The sequence below is a fragment of the Salmo salar genome, chromosome ssa14 (genome assembly GCF_905237065.1).
Source record: "Salmo salar chromosome ssa14, Ssal_v3.1, whole genome shotgun sequence".
NCBI lineage: Eukaryota > Metazoa > Chordata > Actinopteri > Salmoniformes > Salmonidae > Salmo > Salmo salar.
The window spans coordinates 94575125-94592554 of NC_059455.1; the positions used below are offsets into that span (position 1 = coordinate 94575125).

A 17430-nucleotide genomic window follows, 5' to 3' on the forward strand; every position below is an offset into this window, starting at 1 on the left:
TGTTATACAGGTGGGTTATGTTCTGTACCTCTCCTGCTTAGACACTAGCAGTGGGCTAGGTGTTCTAGGCTAGCAGTGGGCTAGGTGTTCTAGGCTAGGTGTTCTAGGCTAGCAGTGGGCTAGGTGTTCTAGGTTAGGTGTTCTAGGCTAGCAGTGGGCTAGGTGTTCTAGGCTAGGTGTTCTAGGCTAGCAGTGGGCTAGGTGTTCTAGGTTAGGTGTTCTAGGCTAGCAGTGGGCTAGGTGTTCTAGGCTAGCAGTGAGCTAGGTGTTCTAGGCTAGCAGTGAGCTAGGTGTTCTAGGCTAGGTGTTCTAGGCTAGCAGTGGGCTAGGTGTTCTAGGCTAGCAGTGGGCTAGGTGTTCTAGGCTAGCAGTGGGCTAGGTGTTCAGGGCTAGGCTAGCAGTGGGCTAGGTGTTCAGGGCTAGGCTAGCTGTGTTCTAGGCTAGCTGTGTTCTAGGCTAGGTGGTCTAGGCTAGGTGGTCTAGGCTAGGTGTTAGCTTTTGAAAATGCCCAAAGAGAATTTAACATCATACAACAGAATCTGTACGATTTAAAGCTGGTTCTAAATTCAGGTAAAACAAAATGCATGGTATTTTCAAATTGGCTGGACATAATATAGAGCAAGTTAAAGTGTACAAATATTTGGGTGTGTGGGTTGATGACAAGCTGAGCTTCGCTGTGCATGTAGAGAACTTGATAAGGAAGCTCAAGCTGAAAAGAGGTTTTTATTACCAGCATAAGGCTTGTTTTTCTTTGAGGCCAGGAAGGAGGTGGTCCGATGTACATAACTGGTGGTTTTAGATTTTAGTGATGTTATATATATATATGCAGGCCTCAGCCACTTCCCTGAGAGCATTTGATTCAGTATATCATGCAGCCCTCAGGTTCATTACAAATCAAAAACGTCTAACACATTGTGATCTCTACAGCGCTGTTGGCTGGTCGTCATTGACCTTGCGTAGGCTTAAACACTGGTATACACTGATTTCTAAGGCCATATTGGGTAAAATGCCATTTTATCTCTGTTCTTTTTTAGTCAGGTCAGTAAATAAATATCAATTACGGTCCCATTCTGATTTGCTTCTAACAGTACCAAGAATTAGAACAGGTCATGGTAGGAATAGTTTTAGTTACTCAGCTCCGTGGTCCTGGAATTCTCTCCTGAACATTTTAAAATGTGACGATCTAGTTTCGTTGGTGGAGTTTAAACACTTTTTATTTCACCTTTATTTAACCAGGTAGGCTAGTTGAGAACAAGTTCTCATTTACAATTGCGACCTGGCCAAGATAAAGCAAAGCAGTTCGACACATACAACAACAGAGTTACACATGGAGTAAAACAAACATACAGTCAATAATACAGTAGAAAAATAAGTCTATATACAATGTGAACAAATGAGGTGAGATAAGGGAGGTAAAGGCAAAAAAAAGGCCATGGTGGCAAAGTAAATACAATATAGCAAGTAAAACACTGGAATGGTAGATTTGTAGTGGAAGAAAGTGCAAAGTAGAAATAGAAATAATGGGGTACAAAGGAGCAAAATAAATAAATAAATACAGTAGGGGAAGGGGTAGTTGTTTGGGCTAAATTATGGATGGTCTATGTACAGGTGCAGTAATCTGTGAGCTGCACTGACAGCTGGTGCTTAAAGCTAGTGAGGGAGATAAGTGTTTCCAGTTTAGATTTGTGTAGTTCGTTCCAGTCATTGGCAGCAGAGAACTGGAAGGAGAGGCAGTCGAAGGAGGAATTGGCTTTGGGGGTGACCAGAGAGATATACCTGCTGGAGCGCGTGCTACAGGTGGGTGCTGCTATGGTGACCAGTGAGCTGAGATAAGGGGGAACTTTACCTAGCAGGGTCTTGTAGATGACCTGAAGCCAGTGGGTTTGGCGACGAGTATAAAACGAGGACCAGCCAACAAGAGCGTACAGGTCGCAGTGGTGGCTAGTATATAGGGCTTTGGTGACAAAACGGATGGCACTGTGATAGACTGCATCCAATTTATTGAGTAGGGTATTGGAGGCTATTTTGTAAATGACATCGCCGAAGTCGAGGATCGGTAGGATGGTCAGTTTTACGAGGGTATGTTTGGCAGCATGAGTGAAGGATGCTTTGTTGCGAAATAGGAAGCCAATTCTAGATTTAACTTTGGAGATGTTTGATGTGAGTCTGGAAGGAGAGCTTACAGTCTAACCAGACACCTAGGTATTGTAGTTGTCCACATATTCTAAGTCAGAACCATCCAGAGTAGTGATGCTGGACGGGCGGGCAGGTGCAGGCAGCGATTGGTTGAAGAGCATGCATTTAGTTTTACTTGTATTTAAGAGCAGTTGGAGGCCACGGAAGGAGAGTTGTATGGCATTGAAGCTCGTCTGGAGGGTTGTTAACACAGTGTCCAAAGAAGGGCCAGAAGTATACAGAATGGCGTCGTCTGTGTAGAGGTGGATCAGAGACTCACCAGCAGCAAGAGCGACATCATTGATGGATACAGCGAAAAGAGTCGGCCCAAGAATTGAACCCTGTGGAACCCCCATAGACACTACCAGAGGCCCGGACAACAGGCCATCCGATTTGACACATTGAACTCTATCAGAGAAGTAGTTGGTGAACCAGGCAAGGCAATCATTTGAGAACCAAGGCTGTCGAGTCTGCCAATAAGAATGTGGTGATAGACAGAGTCGAAAGCCTTGGCCAGGTCAATGAATACGGCTGCACAGTATTGTTTCTTATCGATGGCGGTTATGATGTCGTTTAGGACCTTGAGCGTGGCTGAGGTGCACTCATGACCAGCTCTGAAACCCGATTGCATAGTGGAGAAGGTGCGGTGGGATTCGAAATGGTCGGTAATCTGTTTGACTTGGCTTTCGAAGACTATAGAAAGGCAGGGTAGGATAGATATAGGTCTGTAGCAGTTTGGGTCAAGAGTGTCACCTCCTTTGAAGAGGGGGATGACAGCAGCCGTTTTCCAATCTATGGGAATCTCAGATGACACGAAAGAGAGGTTGAACAGGCTAGTAATAGGGGTTGCAACAATTTCGGCAGATCATTTTAGAAATAGAAATCATTTTCCCACGGGGGGCCAGCAAAAAAAAAAAATGTATGAAATTGTATGAAATGTATGCATTCACTACTGTAAGTCGCTCTGGATAAGAGCGTCTGCTAAATGACTAAAATGTAAATGTAAAAATGTCTAGCCTGGCTGATTTGTAGGGGTCCAGATTTTGCAGCTCTTTCAGAACATCAGCTGACTGGATTTGGGAGAAGGAGAAATGGGGAAGGCTTGGGCGAGTTGCTGTAGGGGGTGCAGTGCTGTTGACCGGGGTAGGGGTAGCCAGGTGGAAAGCATGGCCAGCCATAGAAAAATGCTTTGTGAAATTCTCAATTATAGTAGATTTATCAGTGGTGACAGAGTTTCCTATCCTCAGTGCAGTGGACAGCTGGGAGGAGGTTTTCTTATTCTCCATGGAGTTAACAGTGTCCCACAACTTTAGAGTTTGTGTTGCAGGAAGCAAATTTCTGCTAGATAAAGCTAGCCTTGGCTTTTCTAACTGCCTGTGTATATTGGTTTCTAACTTCCCTGAAAAGTTGCATATTACGGGGGCTGTTCGATGCTAATGCAGAACGCCACAGGATGTTTTTGTGCTGGTTAAGGGCAGTCAGGTCTGGAGAGAACCAAGGGCTATATCTGTTCCTGGTTCTACATTTCTTGAATAGGGCATGCTTATTTAAGATGGTGAGGAAAGCATTTAAAAAAAATAACCAGGCATCCTCTACTGACGGGATGAGGTCAATATCCTTCCAGGATACCAGGGCCAGGTCGATTAGAAAGGCTTGCTCACTGAAATGTTTCAGGGAGTGTTTGACAGTGATGAGTGGAGGTCGTTTGACCGCTGACCCATTACGGATGTAGTCAATGAGGCAGTGATCGCTGAGATCTTGGTTGAAAACAGCAGAGGTATATTTAGGATGATATCTATGACTTGATCGATGTATATATCAAGAGTGTAATTGTTTTTAGGCCTGCTGTTTTTAGTCAAGACTCATGTTTTTAATGTCAAATGATTTTTGTTGTACTGTTTGTGTGTTTATAGTTGTGTTTAATGTTGTGTTAGTGTATGTGTGTTTATAGTTGTGTTAGTGTATGTGTGTTTATAGTTGTGTTAGTGTATGTGTGTTTATAGTTGTGTTAGTGTATGTGTGTTTATAGTTGTTAGTGTATGTGTGTTTATAGTTGTGTTAGTGTATGTGTGTTTATAGTTGTGTTAGTGTATGTGTGTTTATAGTTGTGTTAGTGTATGTGTGTTTATAGTTGTGTTAGTGTATGTGTGTTTAATGTTGTGTTAGTGTATGTGTGTTTAATGTTGTGTTAGTGTATGTGTGTTTATAGTTGTGTTTAATGTTGTGTTAGTGTATGTATGTTTAATGTTGTGTTAGTGTATGCGAGTTGTTTTGTCTGAAACATTGTTCCCCCTGCTGCTATTGGACCAGGTCTCTCTTGGAAAAGAGATGTTCTCAATGAGAAAAACCTGTATATAAAGAATAAATAAATACATGTTTTATTTAAAGGTGTTATACAGGTGGGTTATGTTCTGTACCTCTCCTGTTTAGACACTAGCAGTGGGCTAGGTGTTATAGGCTAGCAGTGGGCTAGGTGTTATAGGCTAGCAGTGGGCTAGGTGTTATAGGCTAGCAGTGGGCTAGGTGTTATAGGCTAGCAGTGGGCTAGGTGTTATAGGCTAGCAGTGGGCTAGGTGTTATAGGCTAGCAGTGGGCTAGGTGTTATAGGCTAGCAGTGGGCTAGGTGTTATAGGCTAGCAGTGGGCTAGGTGTTATAGGCTAGCAGTGGGCTAGGTGTTATAGGCTAGCAGTGGGCTAGGTGTTATAGGCTAGCAGTGGGCTAGGTGTTATAGGCTAGGTGTTCTACAGGTGGGTTGTGTTGTGTACCTGTTGCTCTCGTTTCTGCTTCCTCAGCTGTATGCCCTCCTCCTCTCTCCTGCGTCTCATCTCCTCCACATTCAGGGCTTTGTTCTTGTAGCTGTTCATCCTGTGGTTATCCTTCGCTGGACTGGCTGACGGCTCTGAAGCACACACACACACACACACACACACACACACGTTAGATCCTCTTTATAAAAAATAAGTTCAACTAATACGATCTTTTTATTTATTTTATTTATTTCACCAGGTAGGCAAGTTGAGAACAAGTTCTCATTTACAATTGCGACCTGGCCAAGATAAAACAAAGCAGTTCGACACATATAACAACAGAGTTACACATGGAGTAAAACAAACATACAGTCAATAATATAGTAGAAAAATAAGTCTATATACACAATGTGAGCAAATGAGGTGAGATAAGGGAGGTAAAGGCAAAAAAAGGCCATGGTGGCAAAGTAAATACAATATAGCAAGTAAGACACTGTCTTAGACGTAAACTTTGTTTAAAAAAAAGAGTTATCATAGAAGGTTAGAACTTTAACAAAATGAAGTGTAGCAACAGTGGACAGGAAAAACACTGTCAAGAGAAGTAACACATTTTCCAAGGAACAAGACTCTTCCATAGGAAGTCTATTGCGTGTGTGTGCATGTCTCAGATCCCAAAGTGTAGACTTGGTGAGGACACAGGGGTATATGAGCCCAGTATAAAACAAGCTCCTGGAAACAGAGCACCGCCACATGGGTAAAAATACACCAGAGTATGTGATGAGTCCACACTCACACACCAGATATGCAAATAGAGGCTTACATGTAGCCCAAGTTAACTTCTCTCTGACTGTCAAACCTAATACACACACACACACAGACTACACTGCCCCACAGACACAGACTACACTGCCCCACAGACACAGACTACACTGCCCCACAGACACAGACTACACTGCCCCACAGACACAGACTACACTGCCCCACAGACAGAGCTCTATTCTCCAACATTCAGCTGGCAGACAAAAACATTTATTCATGAGAGTTAATTGCTGAGTAAGCAGGAAGTGCCTGATCAGCCAGCCGACTGACCACTGGGCAAGCTGCCCCAACTCAGCATTTGTGCAGTCATGGCACCAGGCCCGTTACCAGAAGCAGCCAGACTGGGCACCAGACCCGTTACCAGAAGCAGCCAGACCTGGTACCAGAAGCAGCCAGACCGGGCACCAGAAGCAGCCAGACCGGGCACCAGAACAGTTACCAGAAGCGGCACCAGAGCAAAAATTTGAACATGAAGCAGAATAAAGTCTTTGATCCTTTAAAAAAAAACCTGCTGTATGTACAATAGTGTCTGCTATAGCTTGGAAAATAAATACATGCGACTCTGAACTAGATGTCGAGCGATTAATCGGAATGGCCGATTAATTAGGGCCGATTTCAAGTTTTCATAACAATCTGTATTTTTGGACACCGATTTTGCCAATTAAAAAAAATGTATTTTACCTTTATTTAACTAGGCAAGTCATTTAAAGAACAAATTCTTATTTTCAATGACGGCCTAGGAACAGTGGGTTAACTGCCTTGTTCAGGGGCAGAATGACAGATTTTTACTTTGTCAGCTCGCGGATTCGTTTTTGCAACCTTCCGGTTACTAGTCCAACGCTCTACCCACCTGCCTTACATTGCACTCCACGAGGAGCCTGCGTGGCAGGCTGACTACCTGTTACCCGAGGGCAGCAAGAAGCCAAGGTAAGGTGCTAGCTAGCATTAAACTTATCTTATAAAAAAAAACAATCAATCTTAACATAATCACTAGTTAACTACACATGGTTGATGATATTACTAGTTTATCTAGCGTGTCCTTCGTTGCATATAATCGATGCGGTGCCTGTTAATTTCTCATCGCCAAACAGGGGATTTAACACGCGCATTCGCGAAAAAAAGCACTCGTTGCTCCAACGTGTACCTAACCATAAACATCAATGCCTTTCTTTAAAAGCAATACACAAGTATATATTTTTAAACCTGCATATTTAGTTAATATTGCCTGCTAACATGAATTTCTTATATCTAGGGAAATTGTGTCACTTCTCTTGCGTTCCATGCAAGCAGTCAGAGTATATGCAGCAGTTTGGGCCGCCTGGCTCGTTGCGAACTGTGTGAAGTCCATTTATTCCTAACAAAGGCCGTAATTACTTTGCCAGAATTGTACATAATTATGACATAACATGGAAGGTTGTACAATGTAACAGCAATATTTAGACTTAGGGTTGCCATCTGTTAGATAAAATATGGAACCGTATTTCACTGAAAGAATAAACGTTCTGTTTTAGAAATGTTCGTTTCCGGATTCGACCATATTAATGACCAAAGGCTCATATTTCTGTGTGTTATTACGTTATAATTAAGTCTATGATTTGATAGAGCAGTCTGACTAAGCGATGGAAGAAAATAAATAAATAAATGTAAAAAAAACACCTGCGGGCCACCAGTTTGAGAATTCTGTCTGCAAGCCACAACAACCACCACAGGGGACGGGATAACGTTCACATGATCTTAAAAATACGTATCATTCAAATCAGAATAGTTCTTAGCCCACACAGAGGCCTGCTGTAATGATTTGTGTCATGCTGCTGCCTCACCCCAAGGCAGTATTGTGTGTGTGTGTGTGTGTGTGAGATCGTGATGTGTCCAGATGGTTCCATGCACTCATGCCCGCCCACAGCTTGTGGATGGGAAGAAGCCTCGACTTTCCTCTATCTGATACAGCAGCGTGAGGAGCGAGGGTTTAGTCTCCCATGTTTAGGTCTGCTGTGAGATCATTATAAAAAAACGAAATTAAGAAAAATCACTTTCTCCCACAACAGAATTGTAGTCCACACTAGAAACTTTGGGACAACACTTTGGTTTGAGCCAGGGGTATTCTAAGTATTTAGGAAATCTAACCCAACATGTGTTGGGTGAGTCCTTGATGTGAATGCTCCTGTTCTGGTAATGGCCCTCACAAACAGCCAGGACGGGCAAGACTAGACACAGGAAGAGATTTTAAAGAGAGAAACCCTCCTATGGAACAAAGCAGGATGATGTCATTCCCCCCCCCAGACACTGATCTAGGGTCGTTTTGGCACTTAAAAATCAGCATTCACCCTTAACTTAACCCTAATGGGTTAAGGTTAGAGTTGGAGGGAATGAAGCTGATCCTAGATCTGTGCCTATGGAGAACTTCTCCCCTCGAGCCTGCAGATTCAGAAAGTCCTGGATGACTGAGAGGGCAGCGAACTGGAAGAAATGTAATGCATTCAGATCTAGCCAACACACACACACACACACACACCCTGTCCCAGGCTGTAGTCCCCACTTGCTTCAAGGAGACCACCATCGTCCTAGTGTCCAAGCAAACAACAAAAAAAGATGACATGCCCAAATGACTAAACGCCTATGTTGCACTCATCATGAAGTGCTTTGAGAAGCTGGTCATGGCCCACATCAAGGCCAGGCACACTGGACCCGCTCCAACAGATCCAGGGGAAGATGCCATTTCCAACTGTTCACACAATCCTAATATCTGGAGAAGAACAACACCTATGTGAGAATGCTAGGTAAAAAAATGTTTTAAACACCTTTATTTAACCTGTTAGGGCTAGGGGGCTGTATTGACACGGCCGGATAAAAAAACGTACCAGCTTTAATCTGGTTACTACTCCTGCCCAGTAACTAGAATATGCATATAATTATTAGCTTTGGATAGAAAACACCCTAATGTTTCTAAAACTGTTTGAATGGTGTCTGTGAGTATAACAGAACTCATATGGCAGGCCAAAACCTGAGAAGATTCCATGCAGGAAGTGTGACAAATTGTGTTTCATCTTGGCTCTTTTTATTGAAGACTGAGGATCTTTGCAATAACGTGACACTTCCTACGGCTCCCATAGGCTCTCAGAGCCCGGGAAAAAGCTGAACGATATCGAGGCAGCCTCTGGCTGAAACACATTATCGCTTTTGGCAAGTGGCCGATCAGAGTACTATGCGCTTAGGCGCGTGCACGAGTCGACCGAATGCTTTATTCTCTTTCCTCTGTTTACCTAAATGCAGATTCCCGGTTGGAATTGTAATAAAGATAATCTAACGTTTTACCTAATGATATATAAGGAGGGCATTTGCACAACATGTTTCACAACAGCACACAACAAAATTCCAGAGACATATTGAGCAACCAACTGATACCAATCACGACCACACCCAGAGACTGATGGCAGACTAAGCACTCACACAAAAATGTCAAGACATGAAAGCACCCTAGCCACACGAACTGACCAATGGTCAGCACCCAGACACGAATTACCAGAAATACACACACTTAGGTGTGTTGGACTCCGAGGACAACGGACACTGCCAAGGGCCAATGGGAAGTCGACACCACCTGGAGATTGGACCGTCCCTCCACTCATCGACCAGTCAGGAGAGCGGACCTACTAGACTCAACGTCAACACACTGTCATTTCATTGTATAAATTAGATGCACACTATGTTTCGGGGCTCTCTTCTGCTAGTTCCCTATGAGCTAAACGAAGGAGTCCGTGCATGCTTTGCCAAATATCTTTGTCTCATAATAAACTGCCTTACTATAAACTGAATCACCCGGTCCAACGTCTTGACTTGGTCTCCTTCTCAAATAACTAATCATCAACAGAATATTAACACTTTTTTACGAGAAAAATTGCATAAAAATGGATTTTAAAAAGCGGTTGACATGCTTCGAAGTACGGTAATGGAATATTTAGACATTTTTTGTCACGAATTGCGCCATGCTCGTCACCCTTATTTACCCTTTCGGATAGTGTCTTGAACGCACAAACAAAAACGCCGCTGTTTGGATATAACTACGGATTATTTTGGACCAAACCAACATTTGTTATTGAAGTAGCAGTCCTGGGAGTGCATTCTGACGAAGAACATCAAAGGAAATCAAACTTTTGTAATAGTAAATCGGAGTTTGGTCAGGGCTAAACTTGGTGGGTGTCTAAATAGCTAGCCCTGTGATGCCGGGCTATGTACTCAGAATATTGCAAAATGTGCTTTCACCGAAAAGCTATTTTAAAATCGGACACCTCGATTGCACAAAGGAGTTCTGTATCTATAATTCTTAAAATAGTTGTTGTGTTTTTTTATTGTGAGTAATTTAGTAAAGTCACCGGAGGTTTGCGGGGGGTATGCTAGTTCTGAACGTCACATGCTAATGTAAAAAGCTGGTTTTTGATATAAATATGAACTTGATTGAACAAAACATGCATGTATTGTATAACAATGTCCTAGGTGTGTACATCCCAGATCTGAATGAATGAAATAATCTTATTACTTTTTTTCTTTACATAGTTGAATGTGCTGACAAAAATCACACAAAAATAATCAATGGAAATCCAATTTATCAACCCATGGAATGTCTGGATTTGGAGTCACACTCAAAATTAAAGTGGAAAACCACACTACAGGCTGATCCAACTTTGATGTAATGTCCTTAAAACAAGTCAAAGTGAGGCTCAGTGGTGTGTGTGACCTCCACGTGCCTGTATGACCTCCCTACAACGCCTGGCATGCTCCTGATGAGGTGGCGGATGGTCTCCTGAGGGATCTCCTCCCAGACCTGGACTAAAGCATCCGCCAACTCCTGGACAGTCTGTGGTGCAGCGTGGCGTTGGTGGATGGAGCAAGACATGATGTCCCAGATGTGCTCAATTGGATTCAGGTCTGGGGAACGGGCGGGCCAGTCCATAGCATCAATGCCTTCCTCTTGCAGGAACTGCTGACACACTCCAGCCACATGAGGTCTAGCATTTGTCTTGCATTAGGAGGAACCCAGGGCCAACCGCACCAGCATATGGTCTCACAAGGGGTCTGAGGATCTCATCTCGGTACCTAATGGCAGTCAGGCTACCTCTGGCGAGCACATGGACGGCTGTGCGGCCCCCCAAAGAAATGCCACGCCACACCATTACTGACCCACCATCAAACCGGTCATGCTGGAGGATGTTGAAGGCAGCAGAAAGTTCTCCACGGCGTCTCCAGACTCTGTCACGTCTGTCACGTGCTCAGTGTGAACCTGCTTTCATCTGTGAAGAGCACAGGGCGCCAGTGGCGAATTTGCCAATCTTGGTGTTCTCTGGCAAATGCCAAACTTCCTGCACGGTGTTGGGCTGTAAGCACAACCCCCACCTGTGGACGTCGGGCCCTCATACCACCCTCATGGAGTCTGTTTCTGACCGTTTGAGCAGACACATGCATATTTGTGGCCTGCTTGAGGTCATTTTGCAGGGCTCTGACAGTGCTCCTCCTTGCACAAAGGCGGAGGTAGCGGTCCTGCTGCTGGGTTGTTGGCCTCCTCCACGTCTCCTGATGTACTGGCCTGTCTCCTGGTAGGGCCTCCATGCTCTGGACACTACGCTGACAGACACAGCAAACCTTCTTGCCACAGCTCGCATTGATGTGCCATCCTGGATGAGCTGCACTACCTGAGCCACTTGTGTGGGTTGTAGACTCCGTCTCATGCTACCACTAGAGTGAAAGCACCGCCAGCATTCAAAAGTGACCAAAACATCAGCCAGGAAGCATAGGAACTGAGAAGTGGTCTGTGGTCCCCACCTGCAGAACCACTCCTTTATTGGGGGTGTCTTGCTAATTGCCTATAATTTCCACCTGTTGTCTATTCCATTTGCACAACAGCATGTGAAATTTATTGTCAATCAGTGTTGCTTCCTAAGTGGACAGTTTGATTTCACAGAAGTGTGATTGACTTGGAGTTACATTGTGTTGTTTAAGTGTTCCCTTTATTTTTTTGAGCAGTGTATATACACCGAGCCTTAGGTCTTAGCCTTATACCAACTGAGCTGGTTGGTAGAGCATGGTGTTGGCAACGCCAGGGTTGTGGGTTCGATTCCCACGGGGGACCAGTATGGATTATTTTTTTTTTTTTAAATGTATGAAATGTATGCATTCACTACTGTAAGTCGCTCTGGATAAGAGCGTCTGCTAAATGACTAAAATGTAAATGTATATTTTTTTATAACTTTGTGTGTTGAAAAACAGCTTGCAATAAAAAGAGAAAATGAAAAAAAATTTAAAAGAAAAAAAGGTGAATAATGAAAATAGAAATTTCAGGGAAGAATGGACAGAGAAAGGCATTCTCGCCATATTTCTCCGAAGTAAAACCAAAGTGTCTTGCTTGCAACGGAAACGGTGGCAAAAGTAACCTTTCCACCCAGACAGAGGCTTGACCGACGCATGGAAATTTCAAGCTTCAACTGCTGGCTAACTTGTCCATTTCTTAACCAAACAAGAGAAATGCTTCCCTAAAAGCGGCCTGGATTTAAACATCTCTTTTCAGAAAGTGAAAAGTGAAAGAAAAAAAAAAAAAGGACAGAATAGCAGTTCATCTTTTGTCTCCTCGAATATTGAAGGCTGCAGCTCAGCTTCAGAAAGATCAGAAACCAATCAACATAACCCCTACCCCGTCAGTCACCTGGGCATTTTAAAGCTTGTTTCTAGCACAAGGCATCACGGAGTTAACTGGAAAACACTGTCATACACGTCAATCCAGAGCATCCCACACATGCTCAATGGCTGGCGAGTATGGAGGCCATGGAAGAAAAAAGGACATTCAGTTTCCAGGAATGTGTACAGATCCTTGCAACATGGGGTCGTGCATTATCATGAGGTGATGGCGGCGGATGAACGGCACGACAATGGACCTCGACCTCTGTACATTAAAATTGCCATTGATAAAACGGAATTGTTTTTGTTGTCCGTAGCTTATGCCTGCCCATACCGCCACCATGGGGCACTCTGTTTACAACATTGACATCAGCAAACCACTTGTCAACACAACGCCATACGTGGTCTGAGATTGTGAAGCCGGTTGGACGTACTGCCAAATTCTAAGGTGGCTTATGGTAGAGAAATGAAAATCGTATTAAAATCGGCCAACAGCTCTGGTGGACATTCCTGCAGTCAGCATGCCAATTGCACGCTCCCTTAAAACTGGAGACATCGGTGGCATTGTGTAGTGACAAACGGCACATTTTAGAGTGGCCTTTTATTGTCCCCAGCACAAGGTGCACCTGTGTAATGATCATGCTGTTTAATAAGCTTCTTAATATGCCACACCTGTCAGGTGGATGGATTATCTTGGCAAAGGAGAAATGCTCACTAACAGGAATGTAAACAAAGTTGTGCCCAAATAAGAATTTTGTGTGTATGGAACATTTTAGATATTTTATTTCAGCTCATGAAACATGGGACCAACACTTTACATGTTGTGTTCATATTCATGTTCTGTGTATGTTAAACAAAATTGATGATGCACTGTGTCTCTCCAACAGCTCCCTGGGGAGGCAAGCTGGGCAAGGACAAACTAAATAAATATTTTGCTCCTGCCTTTGGCAAAAGTGGGCACTGCATGTGGCAGCATCAGCGCTCACCAATATAGCCCTAATGCCACTGGGTGAGAGAAGTTATTGTTTTTTGGGCAGAATAATGTGAGATCTTATCTTGTTGGAGGTGCGTCTTGGGCAACATCTCGGAAAACGCTGTCATCGTCAAAATTGCCACTGTAGGCGGGTGCCTAATCCTGCCTCACGGACGGGCCGGCCATGGGGCCTATTCATAGAATTATATTTAGAATCAGTATTAATTCATCATGATCATTTTGATCATGTTTGTAGGCGGCTGCCTAATCCTGCTTAATTAAGGATCCAACCCTTTTTTTCAATTCCCACCTAAAATAACACACCCAAATCTAACTGCCTGTAGCTCAGGACCTTAAGCAAGGATATGTATATTATTGATACCATTTGAAAAGGAAACACTTTGAAGTTTTGTGGAAATGTGAAATTAAATGTAGGAGAATATAACACAGATCTGGTAGAAGATAAAACATTTTTTTTTTTTTAGTACCATCATCTTTGAAATGCAAGAGAAAGGACATAATGTATTATTCCAGGCCAGGCGCAATTTAGATGTTGACCACTAGATGGCAGCATTGCATGCGGAAAATTTTAGACTGACCCTACATTAGTTCTACTGTCCCGCAGGGGGGGGGTCACCGATCCAGTAGAGGCTAACCACATAGCAGCCTTGCTCAAATGCTCTCAATCCACAGTTTTTGATTCGTTTTGAAAGATACTATCCTTATCACATCATCTATGGATTTTTTTTATTTTTATGAATCCAGTGACTGAGTCGGCGTATTGATTGACTATCTCCAGAGGCAACCACGAACATAATCCAGTCAGAGGAAAGGTGAGCAACTGCTGCACCATCGAGAGCGTCCTGACCGGTTGCGTCAATGCCTTGTACGGGAATTGCTCCACCCACAACCGCAAGGCCCTCCAGCAGGTGGTGAAGACGGCCCAGTACATCACCGGGGCCGTATTCACACCCATCCAGGACATCAACTTGAAACGGAACCTGAGAAAGTCCTGCAGCATCATCATCAAGGACCACACCCATTAGAGCTGGAAATTTGCCAGGAAACTCACAATATGATATTATCACGATACTAAGGTGCCGATATGATTTGTATTAGAGATTCTCACAATCCTATATGTATTGCAATTCAATACTGTGATTTATATTGCAATTCAATGTTCCAAACATATTGCTCATCATATATCTGCTGCAGAGGGACAAGAGAGAGCCATGAGAAAAACAGTTTTGATCAGTCATGAAAATAAAAGTACTGAAAACAAATTGGCTCCATCATTTTTGGGGGTTTTGTTTTTAGAACAAGCTATGAAGGAATAAAATACTGGGGTTTGCACAGATACAGCCAACTAGCGCAGAAAAGTTGTGATATTGTATAAAATAATATCCTGTCCCCCCCCCCCCAAATCACTAGCACACACCCCAGCCATGAGCTGTTCACTCCCTTGCAGTCAGCCCGACGGTATCAGAGCACGAGGTCTGTTACAAACAGCCTCAGACACAGTTTCTATCTACCAGCCATCAGACAGCTGAACACTTGAACTGACCACCTGCAGTGACTCTCTGAACCTAACCTTCCGCAACTTAGCACACACCCACACCCACAAAACCCACACCCACAAAACCCACACCCACAAAACCCACACCCACAAAACAGTACATATACATATATCCACACAAACCAGTACATATACATATATCCACACAAACCAGTACATATACATATATCCACACAAACCAGTACACATATATATATATATCCACACAAACCAGTACACATATATATATATATCCACACAAACCAGTACACATATATATATATATATCCACACAAACCAGTACACACATATATATATATCCACACAAACCAGTACATATATATATATATATATATCCACACAAACCAGTACATATATATATATATATATATCCACACAAACCAGTACATATATATATATATATATATCCACACAAACCAGTACATATATATATATATATATATCCACACAAACCAGTACATATATATATATATATCCACACAAACCAGTACATATATATATATATATCCACACAAACCAGTACATATATATATATATATATATATCCACACAAACCAGTACATATATATATATATATATATATCCACACAAACCAGTACATATATATATATATATATATATCCACACAAACCAGTACATATATATATATATATATCCACACAAACCAGTACATATATATATATATATCCACACAAACCAGTACATATATATATATCCACACAAACCAGTACATATATATATATATCCACACAAACCAGTACATATATATATATATCCACACAAACCAGTACATATATATATATATATATATCCACACAAACCAGTACATATATATATATATATCCACACAAACCAGTACATATATATATATATCCACACAAACCAGTACATATATATATATATCCACACAAACCAGTACATATATATATATATCCACACAAACCAGTACATATATATATATATCCACACAAACCAGTACATATATATATATATCCACACAAACCAGTACATATATATATATATCCACACAAACCAGTACATATATATATATATCCACACAAACCAGTACATATATATATATCCACACAAACCAGTACACATATATATATCCACACAAAACAGTACACATATATATATCCACACAAAACAGTACACATATATATATCCACACAAAACAGTACACATATATATATCCACACAAAACAGTACACATATATATATCCACACAAAACAGTACATATATATATCCACACAAAACAGTACACATATACCCACACAAAACAGTACACATATACCCACACAAAACAGTACACATATACCCACACAAAACAGTACACATATATATCCACACAAAACAGTACATATATATATCCACACAAAACAGTACATATATATATCCACACAAAACAGTACACATATACCCACACAAAACAGTACACACATACATATACATGTATGTACTGCAATTTAGATGTTTAGATCCACACAAAACAATTTAGATCCACACAAAACAGTACACATATACCCACACCACAACTGATGCTACCAGACTCTTGTTTATTATTGCTAATATTGCACAATTTAAACACTTGCCCCCACAAATCCCCCCCTCCCTGATATGTGTAAATATTATACTTCCTGTATTATAGTTATGCTTAAAAATATATATATTCTATTCTACTAAGACATTTACTTTGTTCTTATTCAGATATTTTATCATTTATGTATACTATGTGTATCCTGTACATATGATTAATACAACTTAAACTCTTGAAACACGACACAAAGCACAGCGGGCAATTGACATGTTGATGTTGCTCAGCTCATGCTTGATGAATCTAACCACTTTTAAAAGTGCAGAGAGCGAGAGAGTGAGGGAGAGCAAGTGAAGGACAGTTAGATATGTGGAGAACGCTACTAGTCAGCGGAGAGAGGGGGGAAACGCTACTAGTCAGCGGAGAGAGGGGGGAAACGCTACTAGTCAGCGGAGAGAGGGGGGAAACGCTACTAGTCAGCGGAGAGAGGGGGGAAACGCTACTAGTCAGCGGAGAGAGGGGGGAAACGCTACTAGTCAGCGGAGAGAGGGGAACGCTACTAGTCAGCGGAGAGAGGGGGGAAACGCTACTAGTCAGCGGAGAGAGGGGGGAAACGCTACTAGTCAGCGGAGAGAGGGGGGAAACGCTACTAGTCAGCGGAGAGAGGGGGAAACGCTACTAGTCAGCGGAGAGAGGGGGAAACGCTACTAGTCAGCGGAGAGAGGGGGGAAACGCTACTAGTCAGCGGAGAGAGGGGGGAAACGCTACTAGTCAGCGGAGAGAGGGGGGAAACGCTACTAGTCAGCGGAGAGAGGGGGGAAACGCTACTAGTCAGCGGAGAGAGGGGGGAAACGCTACTAGTCAGCGGAGAGAGGGGGAACGCTACTAGTCAGCGGAGAGAGGGGGAACGCTACTAGTCAGCGGAGAGAGGGGGAAACGCT

The 17430-nt window shown here is 42.6% G+C and overlaps 1 protein-coding gene across 2 annotated transcripts in view; it reads right to left on the reverse strand.

The window, feature by feature from the left end:
- Positions 1-17430, reverse strand: part of LOC106570694 (importin subunit alpha-7) — a 36202-nt gene that overhangs the window by 16881 nt on the left and 1891 nt on the right. For both annotated transcript variants that reach the window (XR_006759015.1, XM_045695057.1), the window contains exon 2: positions 4942-5075. Coding sequence is in view for 1 of the 2 variants with exons in the window: in XM_045695057.1 (XP_045551013.1) it covers positions 4942-5075 (134 nt within the window). In the remaining variant the exon portion in view is untranslated. The remainder of the gene's footprint in view (positions 1-4941; positions 5076-17430) is intronic.